The sequence below is a fragment of the Lycium barbarum genome, chromosome 10, assembly GCF_019175385.1.
Source record: "Lycium barbarum isolate Lr01 chromosome 10, ASM1917538v2, whole genome shotgun sequence".
Taxonomy (NCBI): domain Eukaryota; kingdom Viridiplantae; phylum Streptophyta; class Magnoliopsida; order Solanales; family Solanaceae; genus Lycium; species Lycium barbarum.
In genome coordinates this window covers 5,253,225-5,278,533 of record NC_083346.1, presented here as the reverse complement: position 1 = coordinate 5,278,533, position 25,309 = coordinate 5,253,225, and the positions used below count along the sequence as shown (strand labels likewise).

The 25,309-nt window shown below is 33.8% G+C and overlaps 3 protein-coding genes and 5 non-coding genes across 10 annotated transcripts in view; all 8 read left to right on the top strand.

The window, feature by feature from the left end:
- LOC132614523 (cytochrome P450 724B1-like) overlaps positions 1-505 on the top strand; it is a 36,114-nt gene extending 35,609 nt beyond the window's left edge. Inside the window, exon 9 of the mRNA XM_060328988.1 lies at positions 324-505. Within this exon, the coding sequence (XP_060184971.1) occupies positions 324-334 (11 nt within the window). The 3' untranslated portion in view covers positions 335-505. The remainder of the gene's footprint in view (positions 1-323) is intronic.
- A 2,149-nt stretch (positions 506-2,654) lies between these two features.
- On the top strand, positions 2,655-7,556 carry LOC132614673 (uncharacterized). The gene is made up of 5 exons (XM_060329189.1): positions 2,655-2,926; positions 4,266-4,651; positions 6,672-6,776; positions 6,873-6,944; positions 7,226-7,556. The coding sequence occupies exons 1-5, from the start codon at positions 2,809-2,811 to the stop codon at positions 7,295-7,297; spliced, it is 753 nt and encodes a 250-aa protein (XP_060185172.1). The 5' UTR covers positions 2,655-2,808; the 3' UTR covers positions 7,298-7,556.
- On the top strand, positions 5,194-5,284 carry LOC132616408 (small nucleolar RNA snoR128). The gene has a single exon (XR_009573189.1). It is a non-coding gene; the product is annotated as a small nucleolar RNA snoR128 (small nucleolar RNA).
- Positions 5,596-5,681, top strand: LOC132616409 (small nucleolar RNA snoR128). The gene has a single exon (XR_009573190.1). It is a non-coding gene; the product is annotated as a small nucleolar RNA snoR128 (small nucleolar RNA).
- Positions 5,738-5,823, top strand: LOC132616415 (small nucleolar RNA snoR128). The gene has a single exon (XR_009573195.1). It is a non-coding gene; the product is annotated as a small nucleolar RNA snoR128 (small nucleolar RNA).
- LOC132616411 (small nucleolar RNA snoR128) lies at positions 5,875-5,960 on the top strand. Its single transcript, XR_009573192.1, has one exon. It is a non-coding gene; the product is annotated as a small nucleolar RNA snoR128 (small nucleolar RNA).
- On the top strand, positions 6,159-6,247 carry LOC132616412 (small nucleolar RNA snoR128). The gene has a single exon (XR_009573193.1). It is a non-coding gene; the product is annotated as a small nucleolar RNA snoR128 (small nucleolar RNA).
- Positions 7,557-12,986: 5,430 nt separating the features above from the next.
- Positions 12,987-22,751, top strand: LOC132613924 (uncharacterized). Of its 3 annotated transcripts, XM_060328221.1 has the most exons (23): positions 12,987-13,185; positions 13,553-13,906; positions 15,066-15,084; positions 15,169-15,268; positions 15,349-15,405; positions 15,512-15,646; positions 16,040-16,158; positions 16,246-16,551; positions 16,657-16,744; positions 16,835-16,940; positions 17,030-17,143; positions 17,937-18,100; positions 18,208-18,322; positions 18,678-18,902; positions 18,997-19,187; positions 19,681-19,848; positions 19,931-20,036; positions 20,129-20,266; positions 20,562-20,723; positions 20,819-21,019; positions 21,290-21,484; positions 21,589-21,660; positions 22,297-22,751. In XM_060328221.1, the coding sequence occupies exons 2-23, from the start codon at positions 13,574-13,576 to the stop codon at positions 22,447-22,449; spliced, it is 3,267 nt and encodes a 1,088-aa protein (XP_060184204.1). In that variant the 5' UTR covers positions 12,987-13,185; positions 13,553-13,573; the 3' UTR covers positions 22,450-22,751. The 3 variants fall into 3 exon arrangements, with proteins under 3 accessions (XP_060184204.1, XP_060184203.1, XP_060184205.1); XM_060328220.1 differs by having other exon boundaries at positions 12,988-13,185; positions 15,066-15,268; XM_060328222.1 differs by lacking the exon at positions 13,553-13,906 and having other exon boundaries at positions 12,991-13,185; positions 15,066-15,268.
- The last annotated feature ends 2,558 nt before the right edge of the window (positions 22,752-25,309 follow it).

The following is a 25,309-nucleotide window of genomic DNA, read 5'->3' as shown; positions in this document are numbered from 1 at the left end:
TTCAGTGGGCTAAAAGGGGTCAAAATAATAACGAATGTAACCATAACTCGCTCGTAATTTGCTTAGGTCAATTTGAACTAAATAATGAGTTATAATTCAAACCACCCACCTTACAATCATATTTTCATTTGTGTGTTTGTTCTTTTATGATTTGCTTAATTACCATTCAAACTAATAAAAATGGTACACTTTATATGTGAACATTATAATTTCAGACATAGCAAACTGAACTTGGCCTAAAGTTCTAAACCTATTAACTTTAAATCCTGATGATTTGTTTTCTTTTTTATATTAAAATAAAACATTATTCATCTATTGTGTAGGTGGACAATGAAAGAAGATGATTATCCAATGTTGTACCCTTATATGGAGTTCCCAAGAGGACTGCTAATATCTTTGGAGGCAGAAACTAGTGAATTTTAAGGATTGGATTGTTTGACAACATTAAAATTATAGATTTACCAAGTTGAGTTGCATATTGGATTAAGACATATATATGATATTCATTTCTTCAATTTTTTGACGACTCTCTCAAATTCTCTTTCTAATATGGGGGCAATTGTTAGCTATATTAAATAATACTATACGTTTTAAGTTATGCAGAATAAAATGTGGAATAAGAATATATCTACGTATTAACAGACATAAAATAGTTCTCACGTAACTAGTAATTAAGTAAACCGAACAATCCCCTTCAAGATTTTCATATATTTTGAAAGGTTAAGAAAATTATGTCACAGAATTAAAAATTGGCCTTTCGATTATCGCTACAAACATTGGACAAAAGAAAAGTCAAACCAATCACATTTCTTACCTAAAAAGTAAGGAGTAGTCCAAAGACGAGTAATTTCTATCTTGGTAGGTCTATAAATCACATAACATTAATATCCAACTCTAGTTGTTTCGAAAAAGATTGAACGGTGGAGATTAAGTTTGAATTCTAAATGACAAGAATATGAACGTAGTTAAAGGCCATCATGTGTAAATTGTCTAAAAAATGTCTATGATATGAATAAATTTTTAAGTTATGTGCAAAATTGTTCAGACGTCAAAAAAGGATAATAGGATAAAAATATCTTTTCTATGTATGAACTATTTCAATTTTACCACATGTGATACTTTCTACAATCACCCTTTCAATTAGCAAATTATCTCATATTTGTCCTTGACTTAAAAAGAGTTCCAACCTAAAATATAGCAGCGGAAATAATATTTAGACAAAAGTAGGATGAATTTGAAATTTGTTCGCAAAATATTCGGCGCATGAAATATGCTTTCAATATTAAAGGTTTCTTAAAAATAAAACAAAAGCAAGACGATTTGTTAATGGAATGCATAATAAAAAAACAATAAATAATTAAAAAAGGCCGCTATGCGCGGGGTTCGAGAAAAAACCAGATCACAAGGGTCTATTTACGCAGCCTTACATTAGATTTCTGCGAGCATTATTTCCACGACTCGCACGTTTCACCTTTTGATCACATGACATAAACTTTACCAATAATATTATTTAAGTATTTCGTATAATGGAGAGGTGTTTTAAACGTTTACCTTACAAAACAAAAAGTGATAAAAAAAATGCAGGAAAAAACCAAGGGGTATATAACCGGGGGGGGGGGGGGAGGGGGGAGTTCTTGTCTTGAAAGAAGATGCCTTGCTTATATATATATATGCGTCTTCTCCAGAAATCTCTATACAAAATTAGGACGTCACCTCATACATTTCATTATTATAGTTTTGTCCCTTCCCCCTTATGACTCGAGAAGTTCTTATTAGTTCATAGCAAATCTATATACTAGAAGTTGCTTGAAAGATGGTGTAATCAATAGCCTACGTAAGATTTTTTGTAAGCGATGTCGGTATTCATAGAAGATACAACAAAAATATGAATATCACATAATTAAGAGATAACCTTGACCCAATGGTTAAGTTATGCTTTAAGCTACAAGAGGTCATGAATTCGATACTACATAACCACAATTTTTAGCCACATAGGTCATTTTTGCCAAAAATATGCTTGAGTTAAGGTTCAACTCTGCAACCTCAGACAAGAAAATCATGCGCCGAACCAAAGCTCCAAGCGAGTCTCAATGTTAAGGGTGTCATTCTCTTTATATATATCGGGTGTCGCTTGACACTACTCAGGCCAACGTGGGTCCGCCCTGGGCGTAATAGTTTTGTGATCGGCCTTATGTCCCACACATCTATCCAAAAAGCAGATATAGTTTATAATTTTATCCGAATACTCTTATTTCTTGGCAAAGATTGTGTGAGTATCTAGTTATGCTAATGAGCCAAGTGATCTACTAAAATTGTTGGATTTCATAATCCTTATTTAATGTCTCTAGTATTTCTGGAAAAAAATTCACCAACTATTCCTTTTTGGACACTTGTTTAGTATTAAAACAAACCCATTTGAAAGGAAAATCCCGCAATTTCTTCAGTTTTGTCCACGAGGCAAACAGGGTCGCAAACCCCCACCTCCAATGCCATTTTTGTAGATCACCCAATTTCCTGCTCCACCAAACCCAAATAGAAAAAAGCCCAAAAATGAAATTGGCAATCCTATTCCAAAGGCCCAAATAAAGAAAACCCATATAGAAAGCCCAATTCAACTAATAGAATTAAAGATATTTAAATACCTAGCCACTCACTCATTTCTGTCCACTTGGTTGACATTCCTAGGTTTGTTCACACACACACACAGTGAGCCCACTAACCACCACCACCACACCTTAAACCCTAGCCCTTTCTCCTCCTCTTCTTCTATATAAACCTCTCAGTTTTTGGCTGTACCTGAAAATAACAATGGAGCTGTGCACACCTACAGCCTTCTCAAACCTTCCAAATCACAAACTTATCAATTCAAACCAATGGAGACCCTCTCTTTTAATCAAGAAACCCTCTAAATCTCGCTTCAATCCAGGTTCTTGTTTGTATTGTGTTATGTTGTTAGTTTTTATAGTACAATGTTTGTTTTGGTTGTTAAGTGTGCTCGCGTCGTTACCTTATTCTTTTTTTTTTTTCTCATTTTGTCTATACTTATTACTATCTAATAGTCTTATTTTATTCTTTACCCAAGCTTTACCTTTTTCTCGTAGGTTTATCTTTCAAATTGCTTATGTGTAACATTATGTATTGATACAACACAACACAATACGATAAATATGTATTGTTTTACCTACATTATGAAACAATCAGATTCTTATATGATTTTAAAGTTCAAAACTCTGGCGAAATTTTTATAGAATTCCCGAACACTTTAACATTCGAGGACGAATGTTCTTAAGGGGCGAGAATGTTACCCCTCGGAAAATTTTCCGTTGGTACGCAAGTGAACGATCTAGTAAGGAATAGCATCTGATGACCCTAGTTGAGATTTTAAAGATGTTAGAGATGAGGGAAGAGGATTTGCCAAGAGAAGGCAAAAGTATTTGATAAGTATCGGAAAAAGAGTGTATTGTCTGTAAAAAATCTGTTTTTTTTTTTGTGTTTCTGTATGTTCAGCATTTACCTTTTGTTTCTTCTGTATATTTACGTATTTTCTTGATTTCTAGAAGTCCATTGTTCTTTTTAAATTAAATTGTGTTAAATTTAAATACTTTGTTGCTGCTTTTGTGCTCCAATGCTAATTAGGACTGTCTAATTTACTGTTACATAGTTTATATAAATTGGATGTAAGATTGGATTTTTTTTTTCATTTCTAAGAATTGGGTGTAAGATGTTGTGCTATATTCCTAGCTTTGTGGGTCAATTTTTTTTTTTTTTTTTCGTTTTTTTTTGTTTTTTGTTTCTGTAGCGGCTGCGGGTTCCCATGTCATAAAAAAAAAGCAGTGTTAAAGTTAAGATTGGATTTTTTTCTTTCTAAAATAAGTTTTTTAAGTTCTAATTTATGATACTTGATACACTGAATGACACCAATGCAAAAATAATTACAATTGCGTAGTTAATATTTTCATTAGTTTTATGTAATACCGATATGCTCATAAATGTTTTCAAGTTGTGTTTTTGTTTTCTGGGTTAATGACAGAATTCAATATTTCTACCTTATAAAAAATAAAATAGTATATTGGTTCTTGTTAAGAGCTGCTCAGATTTGTCGTAATATATGGCTATGTTTTGTAATTTGTCTGAGAGCTCTAATAGTGACTTTGTCAAGCGTTTAGTTCTGTGGTATTGATTTTCTTGACTTGTTATATACTTTTACTGATTATGGAGGTGGAAGAGTGTTTGTTTGACATATTACGCTTGCGGTTATATTTCAGGGTTGTTTTACCGGAAAAGCTCAGCTATTAGATCAAAATCAGAGACAGAGGCTTATGAGTTATATGTACCTCCTACGGTTGAGGAGAAAGATGACAGAGCTTTTAAGAATGAAGCGCCAATAGAAGAATCTAGGAAAGACAAAGAGATAGATGATTATACGTCTATGATATATGAACCTTCTAAGTTCGAAAATACAGACGATGGAGCTGTTCAGAATGAAGCACCGATAGAAGATTCTAGTAAAGACAAAGACACTTTGACATATGAACCTCCCAAAGTTGAAGAGAAAGATGATGCAGCTGTTCAAACTGAAGCACCAATAGAAGATTCTGCTCTGGACTTTGATTCACAATTGTCCAAGTTATTTGACAAGCTAAATATTAAGGTATCTTCCATTTTATTGGAGTTTTCTGTCTCAATAGGAGATGCTGAAATTAGAATTTGCTGTGTTTTAGCTCTTTGAGTAGTCATTCTGGTGTACCAAGTAATTATACATTTAAACACCAGATCATAAAGTCGAAAGAATGAGAACAAAGAGGTTAAAATTGCAATATCTGGAGAAAGAGAGAAAATGATCTATACAGAAACAAAAAATAAACCGGTATATGTCTTACAAGTATGATACCAGAAAACTACCTTTTTGGGACATCATTTCCTTCAAATCAAAGTATTAAGGAAAAATCAATACATACCTTAATACAGATAGGACACACATACAAGGATTAAGTTCCTATAAAGTACATGTTTGCACTGAATTGCTGCACTTCATGAATTCTTATCCATTTTTTCGTACATACCATAAAACTTACTATGTGTCAACCCAAAGAAAGTTTGGTTCACCTTTTTTTTTTTTTTTACATATGCTAGCAAAATACCTGATTTGTCTCTCTTTCTTGGTGGTTGTTCTTTTTATTGTCTAAAGTATGACTGCTTTGATGAGACTCAGAACTTCTTGAAAGTTTGACACCTTGATGAAACCGTCTACTGTAATGTTGACCCTGAGCGGTTACCTGAACAATTATATCTTCATGCTTCTTCTAGTTGTGATATTTTGAAAAGCTTGTGAAGTACACGTTTCAACAAATAGTAGTTTAATTATTTTAAATTTTTTGAATATTGAAATAGCTGGAAAGGAGACATAGGATTCATATAACTGAAACACCTATCTGGATTGAGGCGCTTTTGAGTGGTTGATTGATTTTCTTCTCGACCACTTGACATCAAAGCCACCTAAGTTAATTCAGCACGATCATTCTGCAATTTGTAAATTCTTATCCAATCTCTTTACATATGCAAGAAAAACACTTAATTTTTCTCTTTTGTAGTCGATTGCTGTGATGAGACTCAGAACTTGTTGAAAGTCTTGGTACTTGATGAAACCGTCAACAGTGATGTTGATGCGGTTACCTGAGCAGTCATATCTTAATTACTCTTTTTTTTTTTCCTAGTATTCATTTAATGAAGAAGTGGACTGCTGTGATGAGACTCAAAACTTGTTGAAAGTCTTGGTACTTGATGAAACCATCAACAATGATGTTGATGCGGTTACCTGAGCTGTCATATCTTAATTACCTTTTTTTGCTAGTATTCATTTAATGAAAAAGTGGACTGCTGTGATGAGACTCAAATCTTGTTGAAAGTCTTGGTACTTGATGAAACCATCAACAGTGATGTTGATGCGGTTACCTGAGCAGTCACATCTTAATTACTTTCTTTTTCTAGTATTCATTTTCATTTGGATCCAAATGATTTTGCAGTTTAAATTCTGATTGTGAACATGTCCACCTTGTGACCATTTCCCTGTGTGTGTCATCATGCAAAATTTCATCTTTTTCTTCTATTTTTCACTGAATTATTCCCCATCAGATGTAATAATTAGTGATTAAATCTGGTTGCTGTGATGAAAATTCAGTTTTTGAAAGTCGCAAGGCTTTTAAGATACATCGGCGATCATGTCGATTCTGAGCGGTTACCTGAGCGACCTCACCTTCCATGCTATTCTTTAAGTATTATACTGTCCTGTCTCCTGTCCCTTCTCATAATTCACCCTTTTTCTGTGATATGTGATATGGTTGTGGCTCCTTGAAGTATGCAATGCTCCTTTCTTCCCCCTCCATTATGCAATGTACTTGGTGCATTTTGTAGTGCTCCTTTTTGTTTTCTCAAATTTGTTTGTGTATGGCCCTCTAGTGCTTGCTTTAGGGAGGGCTAAACGTAATAAAGATAGATGTCCTCAAGCTACGTTGTATATGATACTCATCTTGTAACAACTTGGAAACTTTAAAGATGCTAACCATCATTGCTATCATTTCGCTTTTTCGTACTGTTGAATATAAATTTTCTTGCCTTGTCTACATCTGAGGTTTCCTTCCAATTGTTGACACAAAAGATTTCCTACTTTCCAGTATGATCCTGAAGATTCCTCTTCAATTATCCTATTTGGTGGTGCTGCTGTCACTGCTCTTTGGTTGACAACTGCTATTGTTGGAGCCATAGATTCTATTCCTTTGGTTCGTACTTTCCTCTCTATCAAGATTGTTTCTTTCTGTTGTCTTTTAAAATATGTTTTCTTCGTTGCTGACAGTTCTGTGTTGTATGACTTTCAGTTTCCTAAATTACTTGAAGTGGTGGGTCTTGGGTACACTCTCTGGTTTAGTACCCGTTATTTGCTTTTCAAGGTAATGTCTGCTACTATTGCTCAAGTTGCTGCCTAAGCAAATTTACAACATTTTCTATAAGATGAATCAGAATTTTTGAAATTTTAATTCCAGTGGGCTCATCGACATGTTTTTACCTACATGTCAATGCAGCTCATTATCCCTCGTGCATCCCATACGCTGTAGTGGAATGATTCCTTGAATTTGGATTTCGAAAATACTGATTCATCGCTTAGAAATAATCTGCGTAAATTTTATCTCTATTATCGTTCTAACTGTTTCAAATGATATTGTATCTGCAGAAAAATAGGGATGAGCTAGCTGCTAAGATTGAAGAGCTTAAGCAGGAGGTATTAGGTTCAAGCGATGATTAATTTACTTCGAAAGAACTTAACGTTCCTTTTAGTTTTGTGCATGAGGGAGCGATATCTTAGTAGAAGAGATTTATGCATAGCAAGTCAATGGCAGTCTTTCATGCTAATGTGAATAATAGAAACTTTAGTGTATATGATTCTCTTTTCTTTAAAAGAACGAAGTCCTTTTTGTTGTTGAGATAGTTCAAGGTTTTTCACTTTGAGAAGTCAAATTCAATGATTCAGCTTTGAATGGGATGGATAACAAACTTCACTTTCAGTCAGAGGTCTCGTGTTTGAGCCCTTGAATGGAGAAACCCGGCTTTTCTCCTTACATTTCATCTAAGTACAACTTCTTTTTGAAAGGGAAAAAAACATCATAAGGTTTAACAATCAGAATATTGAAAATATTTAATTCTAGAGATTGCTATCTTTTTCATGGCGTGGACTGTTGGATAAGGTCTGAGTTAAGGTAGAAAGTGGAGCTATGTATGCATTGTTAGAAATGTTACATGAACAAAAATGATAATTGAAAAATCATTCTTCCTTAATTTCCCTTGATAAAAGAGGCTATGGTACTAGGGTAAAAAGAAGCAGAAATAAAACGAGCATTAATTTTCAAAGTACCTGGTGTACATGTTTTAAGTTAATTGGACTAATACTGTTTCTAGAAATTGTTTCATTAGTCCTATTATTTTTTCAAGATCTGAGACATTCTTTCTCTGAAATAGTAGTAGTAGAAAATAATTTTTGACGATTATTATATACTTGTCCAGTTGTCGGGATAGGCCGCACATTTTGACCTCTGCATTATTTCCAATTGTCATGTTTCTTTTAGTTTGGAAGTGTTGCAAAAAGGTATAAAAATACAAATATTATTCCCTTAAGTTTCTAGTTTTATGCGGATCAAATATGAAAAACGATCAAATTAAGTGAAATTACCGATACTTTCTTTTTAGAAATTTGTAAATGTTCATATGTGAGTATACATCAGGTTACCCGCAAGGGTGACTTAGTTGGTTAAGCATGGAATTTTCATAATAGAGGTCTCAGGTTCGAAATCCCCTACCTACAACAGCAGGGAATTTGCCTTCTGAGTCGAGCTCGTTGCACGGGGCTTGCCTAGGGATTATCTCTCCTGTGTGGTTTGTGAGCTATTACACAGGAGCTGGGTTTACCCTGTGCGCACTCGAAGGGTAGCGGCTGTGGGTTCCCATGTTATTAAAAAAAAGAAAAAAAGTATACAACAGGTTAATATCCACGAACAGGGAGAAAAAACTCTTATTCAAATAGGACCCTGTAAGTCTCTAACTATGAAGGGGCAGTACCACTTTGCTTAGGTTACATGAATGGTAAAGAAGCATGAAAGCAAAAAAGACGGATGTCCAAATTCCAAAAAGGAACAAAAATTGAAAGGACGAAATGGCGCATGAAACATCTACATTCACATAGGGTTCGGTAAAAGGCCACATCTCAAGGGATCGTAATATAGGCAGTCTATCATGATGCAAATATTAGTGACTGATTTCGCAGCTCGAACCAGTGATCGATATGCATGGACAGAGCTACATTGCCACAAAGGAGATTCGAGCCCCCCTTTGTTAGAAAACTATATATATATATATATATATATAATAATAATAATGATATGAAGAGCTCTGGTGGGCTCATTAACAGAGAAATTAGAGAAAGAAGGAAGAAAAGAGGTAGAGAGAGATAGAGAGCAAAAGATGATACTTTCCATTCTAGATATCCCCTGGCTACGATTTACAGAGGTTTTTTGAAACGACTTAAATGAAAATTAATCCCAATTATGGACTAAACCGTAAAGATAACAACTCCTAACTTCTCAACACAAATGTGTCACTCCTTTTGCTTGCTGCAAACATCATATTGACTAATATATATAAGGTTAAAATTATTGTATATATATTATAGATGTTGACTCCTTTAACTTCATCGTATGTTTACTTTTTTATATTTTGAACTTCTTTAGCTGAAATTTAGAACCTTTTTAGATGAAAGTCTAGCTCCGCCACTACTTATATGTTATATGGAAATAAATTTACCATCATTCCAAGGCTCCATTCAGGCAGGGGTGGAGCGAGCTCATCGTGAGGGGGTTCGGCCGAACCCAGTAGCTTTAGTCCAAACCTTATGTTTGTATTAAAAAATCTATTGAACATATACAAATTATTATAATTAAGAATCCAATAACTTTAAAAAACTAAAATTACGAACTCATAAACGTCAAATTCTGGCTCCGCCTCTACATTCAAAAGGGGTAATATAAGCAACCTATTCTGACACAAGTATTGATGACTGATTCCATGCTTCAAACCCGTAACATATCAATAATACGCAACAAAGATATAAAAGGGTACAAAATCTAACGCGAAAACAGGGCTTTTCCGATCGTATAGTGCATCATTTTTTTATTGCACTCTATCAGCAGTTTTAACTAAATAAACAATTGTCACCAACGCTTAATAAGTTCTCAACTGACTCATTAAATTCCCAACTAAAGATGACTGTGTAAATAACTTCATTAATAAGGTAAGCATTTATTAGCTCAATTCTTTGCACTTAATGTTCATTTGACTTGTTTAATGCATTGAATACAGAACCTATATTAATTTGGACTGGCATTATACCAGTACTAATTTGGACTATTGATTTCTTAAAAAATCAACACACTTAATATTTTGAACTTTTATGCATATGAATGTAAATGACTGTATGTCACGTATATATTGGACTGGAAGAATATACGACTTAGGGAAGTGCAAACTTAAAAATTTCATCTCTCATTCTTTGGACCAATCTATAATTCGTATAAAAGTAATAAATTATAATTATCACTCTTTCTTGCAAATACAATGAAAAAAATGATACAATAGCGAGATTTCCTTCACCGAAATAGCTTCTACGACAAGTAGATTACAACCAGCCATTTATTCTTGCAAGTTAGCTAATTAAACTCGCTCTAGCAATGCAACAAATACTAAAAGCTTCATCCAAAAAATATTTTTGACATCCTTGTGTGTTAGGGATATAGCTGATATGCCCTAGATCCAATCTCACATATGATGATTTGAACATATTTTTGTGATTTTGGATTCGAGATTTTCCATAGAAAATTCCATAAAGTTAATTTTGGTAAATAAACCTTAACCAAATAGGAAAAAAGGTGCATAAGTGATGCTATATAAGAGGTGATGAAAAATGAGATACTAAAGTGAGGGAATACTACACCAAACCAAGAGAGAAAAATCATTCACAAGAAAATTATTTTTTTGTGCCATTTATTGTATTCTAAATTCAATTTTTTTCGCGCATCTTGTTGATCAAGGAGTTGATAGCAAAGATCGGTCTTGGTGTTGATTTGCATAAAATCTTAGTAATCGAAGAAATTTTAAATTACGACTCTCGTTACTAAGTTTATCTTGAAATATATTCATTGAGATGTAAATAAATTTTAAACACAATTAGATCTGTCTATCTTCCGCTATGTGTTGTACACCGTGCGATCCGACATCGTGTATTTAATTACTCTTTTTCTAGTAGGCATGCAAAGGAAATGTTAACTTCTTGTGGGGTGATTCTCCTATTTCTAAGAAGTTAATAGATGCAAGTAAAGTAATAAAAAACATTAGTCCTTAAAGACTACTTTAGTACTCAAAAGGAATCTACATTTAGATCTTTCCAATCACATAACATTTTAATAGTTTTATTCCTTTTTGTGAATCCTTTCTTAGTCAAATAAGATAAAGCACCGAATACTCTAATGTTCTGTCCAGTCATACGTTCTTTCACTCTTTTTTGTCGACTTGAAAGTAGAAAATATAAAGAAAAAGAATTGCACTAACGTCTGTACCAAACTAGTAATATGACATTATTCTCTATATTATTTATTATTTAACTATAACTAATTACTTCACTATCTCATTTTTACGTGTCACACGCTATTGTTTAGTCAGTTGAGAAAAGGTCATCTTTTATATCATCTCTGATTCAATTTATGTGAATCTATTTTTTTATTAGTCCGTATAAAAAAGAATGACCTCTTTCTATATTTGGAAACAATTTATCTTTATGCAATGATTTATAGCCACACAACATATATGTGATTCATTTTACAACACAAATTTAAACGTCTCATCTACTTTCTTAAACTCCGTGCCCAATTAAATGGGTTCACATAAATTGAAACGGAGGGAGTATTTAAAGTATTCTTACTTTAAAGCTTTCATTTTATGTTTGATAAGATAATTTCCGATGAAGACGTTAGAAGTTTCACTAAGAATGTTTAAAATTTAATATAAATACGACATAATTTTTTAATGTCCTCAACTATGGCTACTCGCAATGTACTCACCTATGACTTTTCACTATTATTTTTAAAAACAATAAAAAGTAAAAGAAAAAAATTATCCATCGAAAGTTGAATTTTCTAGTAGTAGTGATTTTTGTGTGTAAGGTGTAACTTTTATATTTTTTCCGCTACAAAATATAGTTATATGCTTTGCTTAAAACAAAAACACAATTTCTTGACCATATGTCAATTTACCCGTTCAACTTCACTTTGCATTCTATGGCCCTCTTTGTCGCTAAATATCTATACTTAGCCATAATTTTCTTTTATTGATTTGACATAAACCTGGCGTATTTTTTATTTTTTTTATTATTATTATTTTATTTTTTTGTAAAAAATAATTAGCACCAAACATACAAACTTTGTGCACTCAAGTGTAACTAACACCGCTCCTCCTGCGGCAAAAAACGCGCCACTAAACGACCAGTCGTTATTACAAGACAAACATGCCCTTGCCACGTCACACTCACGTTACTTTTCTGACATCCCCGTCAATCTCTTTTTTTCATTTTTTATTTATTTTTCTTTTCGGCGTCAATCTCTGCTTTTTGTTTTTCTTTGTAAATAAAATTATTAGAAAAGACTAAAAAAAGGAATCTAAAGTGAAAAGAAAAAGGGGACAAAAGATTGACTTAGACTGGACTACTTGTGAAATACATTATTATTTAAAAATTGTATTAACATAATTTAACCTTTTTTAGTATAATATATTACTTACCATTTATTGTAAGTACTACTCCCTTCGTTTCAACTTATGTGATACTTTTTGCTTCTCAGAAATCAAACGGTATGAAATTTGATTAACTTTTTAAGATGTATTTTTTCGCCAAATTGACATGAGAAAACTTACAACTCATAATACATTTCATGCAGTTTTCAAATATATAAATTTTATTCTTAAAATATTAAGTTAATCTAATTCAACTTAACTTCAAAATTTAATCAAAATAACACTCAATAAGCGAAAACTACCACATAAATTGAACAAAAAGAATAATAAGGTATTGTAAATAAAATAGTTTATAATTTTTCTCAAATGACTCAATTGTTTAAATATTTCTATAGGTTATAATTTATATACTTTAAACTCTTTTTATTTCCATTTTCTCATTCCAACTTATTATTTATTTGTTGAAGTGGGAAAAAAAAAAGAAACACAATTATGGTTTATGCTTAGAGTGAGAAAAGGTTTTTCTTCTAACTTTCTGTCACTTTTACACTACAAGTGCATTATAATCTGTCTATGACTGTGTAAATACAATTATATACATGCACATAAAGTGAAAAGTTCCAAGCTTTTGCTTATTTTACTTATTTTTCCTGTCTTTTTCTATGCCCTTTTTTATAATTTTTTTTTTTGCTTTGCTCTATTTTCCACTTGCTGTGTATTTATGGGAAGTGAACTTTATGTGTACACTTAAATCTTGTTTTTCTTAGGAAAGATTGGAAAATTGGGTTTTCCTTTCTTAATTCTTTGTTTAAACTGTGATTTGCTCATCTTTCTCATTAAAGAACTGGTCTTTCTTTGCTCATTGTAAGTTCTATATACTTATATTGGTTATTTCTGCAAACCCCATTTTATTTTCTCACATTGTTTATGTATTTATGTGTGGTTATGTTAATGGAAAATCCCTAATGATAATGTTAACAGTAACCCCTTAATTGGATTTGGTTGATTTGATTAATGTCATATGTTATGATTGTCTTTTTGTTTGTTGGAATAGAAAAAAGACTGTCTTTTGTTTGTGGGGATAGAAAAAAGACTGTCTTTTGTTTGTGGGGATAGAAAAAAGATTGTGTTTTGTTTGTGGGGATAGAATAAAGATTGTGTTTTTCTTTGTTTTGTGCTTGTTGTGTTTGAGTTTTTTGTGTTAAATTGAGTACTCTTTGATTTGAATTAGGTAGGAGATAGTGTGAATACAATGTATACTCAGAGGATGCAATCTGATCCTGTTTTTGGTCGAAGAAACGATGGATTAGGCTTTGGAATACTATGTGGTTCTAAGTTTCAAGCTGGGCATTTGCCATCTGGTGTTATTTCTGGTTCAAGAACTATACCTGTGAGAAGTAGCGGTGGCAATGATAATGGGTGGGGTTCTGATATGGATACTGGTTTTGATTCGGATGATGAGGTTTATGCAGTTGAGAGTCCATCAAATTCTATTGCAAGTTCTAAAACTACAGATTCGGTGCCATTTTCGTTCAGTAATAAGAGCGCCTCATCCTGGGAGCCGAATGGGAGGTCATCTAGGCAGGTTAGGAGTTATACTTTTGCCTCTTGGTAAACAATGTAGGACTAATGAGTAGAAGCTTGAGATGGTAAACTACTTGTTGAGTCGGTGGTGGAGCAAGAAATTTTAGTTAATGGGTTTTGAACCACAATCTTTTTTGTTTAATGAGTTCTGGATAGATTATTTATACATATTAAATAATTTTCCTAAAGCTAAAGTTACTGGGATTGTAAGGCTGGCTCCGCCCCTGCGTTAAGTATAAAGAACTGAAGCACTGTGAAATCTTCTAGGAGATTACTTTAATGCTCAAACTGATATTGCTGTGAATGAATAAGACTTGAGATTTATGAATTTCCTATTTTGAGGCAAAATTTATGTTTGGCCTGTTTATGCTTCTGCTTCACATGAAAAACAACAGTTATAGTCTCTTACATCTAGCTAAGATTGCTATGTGAATGTGTAGAGGAATCCCATTATTTTTTCTGAACTTATTTTCCTTCATGAGTAAGCTGCTAATTGCCACTACCTTTATGATACCAAGTATCTTGGGTTTCTTTTTGGCATAAGTTGCCCAAGAAGGTGGACTGAAAGTTTAAGCCTTTAAAACCATTTGTAAGAAGGTCGACTGGAACTTCAAGCCTTAAAAACGGTTGTCCATACTGAATGAGGTATTTGTAGTGAATCAGGAATATCAGTAATTTTTGGAAACCTGAGGGACTAGATGAAAACAAAAAGTGGGTGTAGATGCAGCAGCTATGTGAGCATCTATCATTGATTAAAAACCAGAGCTTCTGTCCATCCTTCTTGAGGCTAAGTAGTTTGTGCTGACTGCTGATAGTTAAGGGATTGAGATTCCTTATTAGATCGTTGTTTGAGTATAAAATCTGATCATCTGTGCCTCCACAACTACGTGTCTGCATAACTATTACAACGAGGATCGAGCACTCTGTTCTTTTTTCTAGTCATCTTTCATATACGAAGATGCACTACAAAAGAAACTGAAATTGGCTACGAACTTTGTCGCTAATCTTAGCTAACAAAATTTTATGATAATCCGGCGCTAAATAGGATTAGAGACGGATTTTGCTGCTTAGCTACGAAATTTGTCTGTCACTAATTCCTGTTATTTTGGTAGTGATGTTATTCTTATTTTCTTTACTGATTATGTTCTGTTATGAAGCAGAGCCTGAAGTTGTCCAATGGTGGGATTCCGAGTGCACCCCCGTTAGGTGATTCATTACAAGAACGCGATCAAGTTGCTAAGCAGCGTAAATTTTTTTTGTCAGATGACATATCAGGTTGTTCTGTAGCAATGGATGAAGCTAAAGCATATAAAACTGCAACCACAGGTTCTGCAAAAGACGGACAGTCTGCTCCGTCTGGAAGGTATGCATCATAACATTTTCTTATTGAATAATCCTCAAGGGATTTGAAGACATAAATGACAACCTAGTTATCATTTTCAGGGCCAGTGATGTACCTTCTAATTCTTCATCTGCCCTCTTTCCAACATATCATGCAAGGTATTTCACTCAGCAGTGGTCTAAATTGGTCTATCGTAAAGTTTCTGTTAAGATTATAGTACTTGATTTATTCATCATCTTCTTTTGTAATTTGAGTTGGATACAGTGGACGAGGTAGTTGGCAAGGTTTCGTTGCTTATGAGGCATGTGTTCGACTATGTCTTCATTCATGGGCGAAGGGTTGCCACGAGGCTCCAGCTTTCTTGGAAAACGAATGTGCCTCATTACGAGATGCTTTTGGGTGCGTTTTGTTCCACTACTCGCGCTCTATTTCTTTTTCCATGTTCTATACATCCTACTCGGTGGAAAAATACTGTCTTTTAAAGAAAACAGTAGTATGCTGCCAGAAATTGCAGAAATTGCCTGTTGGATTACGAAAAATGGTATCATAGACTGTTCAATTTAGGAGGTTCAGAAGCTGAGACTTATCTGATACCAATTTGTTCTCAACTTATAACAGAAAGCTTGAATTGGCTTTTGTTTTAATAATGATTTTGTCGCTGGTGCTCATACTGAGTCTATGTGGTGTACGATTTTGCTTTGTAATATTTTTGCATATTATAATATCATTTCAGTTCATCCTGTGCATTTTATTTATATGTAATTCTCTACCTCTTATGTTAAAATATTTCAGCGCAAGGCAAGTGCTGTTACAATCGGAGGAAGAACTCTTGAGGAAAAAGTCCTTGGAACTTGTCGGTGAGGGAGCCTCGATGAAGCCGAAGAAAACTTTTGGCAAGCTGAAAGTACAAGGTGCGCTTTAGTGGTTTCATTTTAAAGTTTTGATGACTTCTCACAGACAAATCGGTTGTCAAACTGAACTGTATGACTTTCTTGTAGTGCGTAAAGTGAAAATGGCATTGGACCCACCCACAGGCTGCAGTTTTTCCACTCTGAAACCACCAAAAGTGAAACTGGAGGCCATACGTGCTCAGTTGTCCAATGTGAAATCAACTGTCAGTTCTGAATGGGGAGCCATACGAAAAGTACGTATCACTCCAAGGGTACCTTCAAATGGTTCTTTATCACATCAAAGCTTGGCATACCTTCATGCCGGTACTCGTTATGTTAAAGACATTTCTGGGATTTTGAAACTTGGTGTAACTAATTTACGAAGCAGTTCAGCATCGTATGATGTAGTTCCTGGTATGCAATTCTTAGCTGAGTTCTTGGAGTGATGTTTATTAGCACATTTGCTTCCCTTTTCCTCTATTCAATTGTCCTCGGTAATGATTTTTCGTCTTGATGCAGAGACATACTTTTGTTCGTTGAGGTTGAAAAGTTTACCTGAAGGTGATACAGTGAAAATGCTAGCTGGATCCGCTGAAACACATCTATTGTACGTGGAATTGTTTGCTCAAATTTTTGGTTATTTCATATTTTTCATCTTCTCGAAATTGATGGTTATATTACCGATAATACAATGCAGCTTACCGGAGGGTCTGGGGGATGACTTAATTGTTGAAGTACATGACTCAAAGGGAAACTATTGTGGCCGTGCAGTAGCTCAGGTTGCTGATATTGCTGATGATCCGGTATACTTTCTGTGGATCTCATATGTAATTTCTGTTATTGAGGTTTAACTTATATGGAGGAAAACTTATTTTTGATTGCGAAAATGCAGGGAGACAAACTCCGTTGGTGGTCCATATATCACGAACCAGAGCATGAACTTGTTGGAAGAGTACAACTATACATAACTTATTCTACTAGTCTTGATGAAAGTAGCAACACTAAGGTATCAAACTCCTGCAAGGACCTTATTTTCTGAATTAACACACACAAAATTTCACTTGAGAAAGCTCAAGTATCGTAGCTTTCTCTCAAGGATATCTTGATTCATACTGTATGCATCTCTAAGTTGCTTTGTTTGAATACTTTTATACTACTCATGCTTATATATAACCGTATGTGTGGTTGTTATGCACATGTTATTGGTGAATGTCAAATTGTTGTTATTAGGAGTTAGTTTTAAGAAAATGTTTGCTGTTATGTTCTCCCTGTAAGTAGTCCAAATAATTGAGCATTTTATTAATTAGATCATCCCCTGGAGAATATTGTCGTTAGAGAAACATCTTTCCACTGTTTGGCCAAGCTTCTCCAAGGCTTTTTTGTTTTTTGTTTTGAAAAGTGCTTGTGTTTGGCCAATCTTTTAGGAGAAGAAAAAGTGCAGTAAGCAGAAGCTGTTTTTGAGAAGCTGAAAAAGTACTCTTTTGATAAGCACTTTTGAGAAAATACACTTAGAACTACTTCAAACGCTTTGGCCAAACACTAACAGCTGCTCGAAAGTGCTTTTCAAATTGATTAGCCAAACATGAACTGCTTCTCACCAAAAGTCTTTTTTGGCCAAACAGGCTATTCGTTTCATAAAAATGCCACTGCAATATCTGTTCTAGATATATTGTGCCACAAGCTAAACATGGAATATATTTATTTATTCAATTTTTCTCTGTATGTTCACAATTATGTGGTATGATAGATGACCAGAAGTTAGGTTTCTGAAGTTGATTTGTTGCCTATTCTTGTGCCAGTGTGGTCCTGTCGCAGAAACCATTGCATATGATTCTGTTTTGGAAGCAGCGATGAAAGTTCAACAGTTTCAGCAGAGAAATTTGTTGCTCCATGGTGCTTGGAGGTGGTTAGTAACTGAATTTGCATCATACTATGGAGTCTCAGATGCATACACAAAATTAAGGTGAGTAGATTATTTTGGATTTTTTTTTGTTACTTAGCATCACTCAGATATTTGCTAAATGAAAAAAAATTGGGGGTTCTCCTAAAAAATTCAATTTGTGTGTTTAGATATCTTACTTATGTCATGGATGTTGCGACGCCTACAGCGGACTGTCTGAACTTGGTATATGATTTGCTGCTACCTGTGGTCTCTAAACCTAAGAATAGCCTAAGTCATCAAGAGGTAAGAGGATTTGGTTTGAACTTCTTTTTTTCTCTTAATCAGTAATTCTTTTGGTTTGAACTTTTTTCTGGGAGATTTGCTTTCTTTCCTTTACTTAATTGTCATATGTATAGAATCTTTAATCAACTCCACTTTCTATGACTTTATGTCCTATATTTTAGTTTTTTTTTTTTTTTTTCCAAATTCACATTTCTTTCAGTTTCTTTAACATTTATTTCTTTCCAGAGTATTTTTAACATGTTATGCACACTCAAGTTTGTGGTCCAGAGTCTAGTGTTATCTTGTTACTTCTCAGTGTCTCCGGGACTACAGAACGTGCTTATATTCACTGCAATCCTTTTTTATCATGAACCAGAATCGTATTTTAGGAGAAGTTTCTGAGAAGATCGAGCAGATCGTTGCTCTAGTTTTCGAGAACTACAAGTCCTTAGATGAATCGTTACCATCGGGGATAGAGAATATGTTCAAACCTGCTACTAGAGTTGCAGCTCCTGCACTCTCTCCTGCTTTGAAGCTGTATAGTCTTCTTAACGATATACTTTCTCCAGAGGTCCAGTTGAAATTATGCAGATATTTCCAGGTTTGGGAAAAAACTATCTTCAAACTTATTTTATCTTATTAAAAGGAATGGAAGATGTGAAACCTTCACACTTCTGCACATTTTTTATATGTAGACTGCTGCGAAGAAAAGATCGAGAAGGCACTTGGCAGAAACAGATGAATTTGTCTCCAACAACAATGATAACGTATTAATGGATCCTATGGCTCGGTCCACAGCTTACCAGAAGATGGTATCACTTTGTTTGAATATCAGCAATGAAGTTCGTACCGACATAAAGATCAATAATCAAAATATACTTCCGAGGTACCCTACCGTCCCTCCCCCGCTCTCCTGGAGTCAGTCTATTTAATACTTTTATTGGTTTTAATCAGGGTTGAATGTGCATATCTTTTGATTATGATTTTTTGCATATGTTATCACGAACTCGCCAACTGCTCCACTCTAATATTGCATGCTCAATGCCTTTATTCAAAGCATGATAAATTTGTAATGAAAGGTGTGAACTATTTCCTTCCATATATTTTTTGGAGCTTGGCAGCCTGCTTAGGAAATTAGACACTTTGTTGTTTGTGGTCCGTGTGAGGAAATAAAAAATTATTGCCACTCACCTTCTTTATGATCTGTTTTTTTGTTCTTATGGATAAATGTTGACCTAGTCTTGTTAGTAGAGATTAATTTAGGAAGACATTAGAGAAAGACAGGGAAAGATACTTCTGATAGCATGTAGATATGTTATTAGGCAATTACTAAATGGAATGCCATTACTCATAGCTATTTCTGCGTTAATCTTGTGTAGTTTCCTGGACCTCCCAAATCTTTCGTCATCCATATACTCCACGGAGCTATGTAGCAGATTGCGTGCATTTCTTGTTGCATGTCCTCCCACTGGTCCCTCATCTCCTGTAGCAGAACTTATTGTCGCAACAGCTGATCTTCAGAAGGATTTTAGTGCCTGGAGCATCAGGTAATAATTCATGTTCGTTAGTTCAGTTTAAACTGCTGGTCCTGTGTGTATGATTTTGACAGAAGTGAAAATTCTTTCTCAGTCCTGTCAAAGGCGGAGTTGATGCAAAAGAGTTGTTTCATCCGTATATTACCCTGTGGATCAAGGAGAAGCGTCTTGCTTTGCTCGAATTCTGTAAACCTGACAAGGTATGTCAATCCTCACATTGTTGTATGCAGATGTGTTTGTTCTGAACTTCTTTTTAGAATTCTGTATTTGACTCTATTTGTATTATCTGCAGATAAAGTGGCCGTGTGTAGATACACAGCATTCAACAACTCCTTTTATTGATGATATCTATGACCGACTAAAGGAGACATTAGCTGAATATGATGCTGTCATAAGACGCTGGCCTGAATACCTTTTCTCGTTGGAAACTGTATGTACAAACTTTGCTCTTCAAATTCTTCATCTTCAATTCCTTTGTGCACTTCACTTGTTTTTTTAAGTTGACAGCGATAACTACTTTTTGGAGGGGGAAAAAGTTCGTGATCTTGTCTTTTCCCTTCCCTTTGTGCTGTGGTTTCTCTTGTTAGATATGTGTAATGTCTAAAAACCTAAGATTAGATGTGTGTATTGTCACTTATTACTCACTAAAGTTCAATTAGTTTCTCGTATGTTTGATGGCTTTTTACTGACTAATGCCACTTACACTTTCAACATCTTTTCAAAAGGCTATTGCAGATGTAGAAAAGGCAGTTATTGAAACTCTGGACAAGAAGTATGCAGATGTTTTATCTCCATTAAAGGAGAATATAATGCCTATTAAATTAGGTCTCAAGTATGTCCAGAAAATTACCAAAGGCACAGTATGTCCGTTTGCAGTCTGCAAAGAGGTGAGTTCCATGGTTTTTCTGCAATAATGTACAAATCGATTTTTCTTTTTTCTTTTTTTACTTCCAAGAAAACAACCGTTTGAGTTATTTTTCAGCTGGGAATTCTTTTGAATTCCATGAAGAGAATGCTGGACGTTCTACGGCCGCAGATAGAACTGCAATTCAAGTCATGGGGTTCTTGCCTGCCAGATGGTGGACAGGTCACTCCAGGAGAGCGAATCAGTGAAATTACAGTCATGTTGCGAACCAAATTCAGAGGTTATATGCAAGCAATCATGGATAAACTGGTGGAAAATGTAGGTATTCTATCAGAACGCATTATAGTTTCACAGTTTGGGATAATTACATTTCTGGACTGCTCAAAAAAATAATAGCCTGCAAATGTATAGGTTTTCTATATTAAGTATATATACATAATATACATATTGTATTACATACATATACATATAATATACATAATCAGTGTATATGTTTTGTATAATTTGGCTAGCGCCCGTAAATATTTCAGCCAGTGGTCCAAATTTATCGGTGTTTGCAAGAGTTGTGATGATTGTTTCTGTATACAGACAAGATTGCACAGTCCCACTAAACTGAAGAAAATTATCCAAGATGCTAAGGAAGGTACACAGGATTCTGATCTACAAATTAGGATTCAGCCGTTGAAGGATCTGCTGGATAATACAATCGAGCAACTTCATATGGTATTTGAGACGCAAGTTTTCATTATTATTTGCCGAGGCTTCTGGGATCGGATTGGGCAGGTTGGTAAATAGCTTTCTAGTCAAACAGCTAATAATGACTTTATCCAATAAATATTTCCTACTTTTTCACACTTTTCAAATGAGTCACACTTGTTTAATTTCAGGATGTGCTGAAGTTTTTGGAAGAGAGGAAAGACAATAGGTCTTCGTACAAAGCATCGCGAGTTGCCGTATCTGTGAGTTTGATGCTACTCCTTCTCCACTCGTAAAGTCTGTTTTGTATTCTAGGATCATCACGTAATTAGAAACTCTTGAGTTGCATGCAACTTATTCCACCAGGAAAAACTAAATTGTACGTAATCTAGAATCTTCATGTGATAGTAAAATAAAGGGGATGCTGATCTTCTGGTCTTTTATGGGTTCATAACTTTCATATCATAATTCAGATTTGTGAATGAATGACTGTAGAGGAGCTAATTAGATGATTCATATCTGTGCAATTTTCTTTATATAGATACAGTGTTCTAACCAGTAAATAATGGACCTTAATTGATGTGTTTCGACATGTTTGGACTCTTATGCTATTCTTCCTCGGTGATGCCAGCTCGGCTTTTTTACCTTTGTGGTTTTCTTCATACCTCAACAAAATTGTATGACGTATCTGACATTTCCCTTTTGCATCCTGAAATAGAAGCCTCCTGTTGTAAATTGTTTTTGCTACTTTATCCAACTTTTCTACAGAGAATAAAGGTTCTATCAATTCCTGTGGAAGAAAAAAGAAAAAAAAAACAAAGATAAAAGAAGAGGCGATCAGCTTAATTTATTTGTATGCCGTTTACATTTCCCTTGATGGTTTTGTTTTCAACTTGCAGATATTAGACGACATATTTGCATCGGGAATGCAAAAATATCTAGGCAATGTACTTCAAGAGAAAGACTTGGAACCGCCTAGATCAATTGCAGATGTTCGAGCCATGCTTTGTAAAGACGCTGTGAATGACAACGACAACAACTACTTCTATTAGTGTATTAATAACTTGTACATAGCATATACCAAGTACTTATAATTTCTTAAGAAGCATAGAGATGAAGAGAGGGTTCTGTCCAATTTTGTTAGGTACTATCTTTTGGTTCTTCTTAATGGCTGCTGTTGAGCAACTGATCATTTTTTATTCATTTAGAAATTTGTACTACTAGTAGTAGTTTACTGAGCTTGTAGTACTCTTGTATATTTCTGAATTTATGATTAAATAGTTCTCTTGAAATTTCTTTGAGAACAATGTATAACAATATATATAGAGGCAATATGTTTATATCCAAGCAATCATATTCTAATTTGCCTTTACTTTGCAAAAGGTAAGTAACTGCCAATTTATTCATTGCTTATAAGCTATTGTGTAGCTATTTTCCCCACAAAAACTTCCCAAGTGGTTTTTTTTAATATACATAAGTTTTGGTGGGTGGAGTTATCTAAGGTTATTGGTATCTCGTGAAATGGTTGTGTTGCACACATGTAAATGACGATTGAATGAGTGTTTTCGGAGGGGTACGCGTTTAATCTCTTTTTTGGTTTCTTATCCGGTGTCTGGTACTCATATTTGGGGTCTGACTAATTCGAATTTTGCGTCAGAAAGTTTCACATTGAGGGCAAAGCGCTTTTAATAAAGATGGTTTTATGCTATGACTCAAATTCGAGACATCTGATTAACAATGAAGAAATATTTATTACTACCGGCTACACTACAATCTTTGTTGGTTACGTGTTCAATATTAGTAGGTTATTTGATCTTTTTTTTTTCTCTCCTCCAGATAGATGGATAAACAATATTCCTATTAATGATTGTGACAGCTTTTATAGGATATGTACTACCTTGGGGTCAAATGAGCTTTTGGGGAGCTACAGTAATTACAAGCTTAGCTTGAACACATTGTCCACCCAAGATTTTAGGATTGTTGATGACCCTTCCATTAGACGCTTGAACATATAGACACAGCATGGTTAATATTAAAAGAAATTCCGGTTTAATGATCTGGTATTCTAAGTAGACTAGTATAGATTTGTGTCGAGTAGGTCTACAAATGGGATAAGACGCTCTCTGCTGAAAAATTCTCCATTCTCAGGCTCGAACATGGAATAAGAGCATGATTTCGTACAAGTAATACAACTTAAAAGAGTTGCATCATTTTCATGTTAGTTTTTATTACTGTTATCAATATGTATCCAAGTGTTTAATGGAGATTAATGTGAGATAATGAAGTAACTAATTTGTTGGAAGCTGACGGTGACTGCTAAATTATGCACTAGATGGTAGCTGTCCTAGTAATTAATATAATGTTGTTTCCTCTGTCCTGGTTCAAGAGAAAAAGTATTACCAGTTGGGACCCTGATCTTTTATTGTTAGTATAATTATTGTGCTAGGCTTAATTCAAGTGGTCAATTTTCTAGTCTGTGAATCTAACCGTTTGGATTGTGACAACTATATAGTAATAAAATAATAATAATAATAATAATAATAATAATAATAATAATAATAATAATAATAATAATACTGTTAGGTCATTTAAATGAACAACTGCGTATTTACCCCTACAAATGAGATTAGTAAACTAAAGAATAAGGTAAATTGTCTGGTTAAATGCACTGATAATGTCAAAAATAAGTTGTTAGTTATAAATGTTAAATGATAAATTATCACTTCTAATCCCACAAATATTGTTAAATTCTGATTTTGGCCATTGAAATTTATAGTTAAGCACATCAACCTTAATTTAATTGAAGTGGTAAACATTTCAATTATCGATGTCTAATGTTAAGTTTGTAATGTGAATCATCACAAATTTAATGCAAGAAGATTAAGTGCTAAACCATTCAATTATCGATGTCTTATGTTAAGTTTGTACCGTGAATCTTCACAGCTTTAACGAATTATTAAGTGTTAAATCATTCAATTATCAATGTCTTATATTAAGTTTGTACTTTTTATCTCATACTCTAAATGTAATTTTCCTAAAAATAATCTAAACATCACATATTCCCTATATAAAAGGAACAAAAAACATACATGTAGCTAATTATAAAAGTTATACATGCTCAACCAAATATTACAGGGATTAAAATAAAAAATCTACTAATAACTGAGTCAACAGAAATGAAATTATCCCAAATTAAATCATTTTCCTACTTAGTCGCACATAAATGACCTGGCAGATAATCATAGGACTCATTAAAAATCAGACAATACCTACCATTCAACACGTTTTGTTTTTTAAATTAATACTCTCCGTAGAAAAAATGCTTTCTTCTATAATAGGCTGTCCCTAAGAATCTAGTTTCTCAAATAAAAATAATACAAGTGATGTTACTATATGCTAGTGGCAAACAGAATAACAAATTATTTTTCGATCCACAGGAACAATCTATGTGGAATGACATGATCTAAAAAGTTGTAGAAAGAACTCATGTAATTTTTTGTTTTGTTATAATATTTTTTCATCCAACCATTAACATTAAAGTAACCAATAAGGGTTGTGGAGGGATAAAAAGGATCTCTAAACCAAAAGTTTCGAGTTTGAACTATGGATATGAAAAAAAAAAAAAAAAAAACAGTTATCCCCTTATATGGGTCTTAGGCTGCGCGAATTTGAATTAGTACTGGGGGCCCTAACGTGGACACTGGAATAAGAAAATCATTAAAATACGTTATATGACATTAGTGAAGATTTTAATTAATACAAAATGTGTTAAGTCACCATGTATGAATTTCATATATCATCCCTTTTCAGGTATATATAGATGGATATATTACAAAGTTTTTATTTTACTTTTCTGATTTTCTTATTGATATTTTCAAAAAAGGAACCAAGAGAATATTTCATTAAAAAATA

Excerpts from the sequence above, each read along its gene's own strand:
- LOC132613924 (XM_060328220.1), top strand. The coding sequence starts at position 13,574 with ATGTATACTCAGAGGATGCAATCTGATCCTGTTTTTGGTCGAAGAAAC. Across the intron at positions 21,020-21,289 it reads TGGATAAACTGGTGGAAAAT|ACAAGATTGCACAGTCCCAC; the intron begins GTAGGTATTCTA and ends TTCTGTATACAG. Across the intron at positions 21,661-22,296 it reads CATCGCGAGTTGCCGTATCT|ATATTAGACGACATATTTGC; the intron begins GTGAGTTTGATG and ends TTCAACTTGCAG.
- LOC132614673 (XM_060329189.1), top strand. The coding sequence starts at position 2,809 with ATGGAGCTGTGCACACCTACAGCCTTCTCAAACCTTCCAAATCACAAA. Across the intron at positions 4,652-6,671 it reads TTGACAAGCTAAATATTAAG|TATGATCCTGAAGATTCCTC; the intron begins GTATCTTCCATT and ends CCTACTTTCCAG. Across the intron at positions 6,777-6,872 it reads CCATAGATTCTATTCCTTTG|TTTCCTAAATTACTTGAAGT; the intron begins GTTCGTACTTTC and ends TATGACTTTCAG.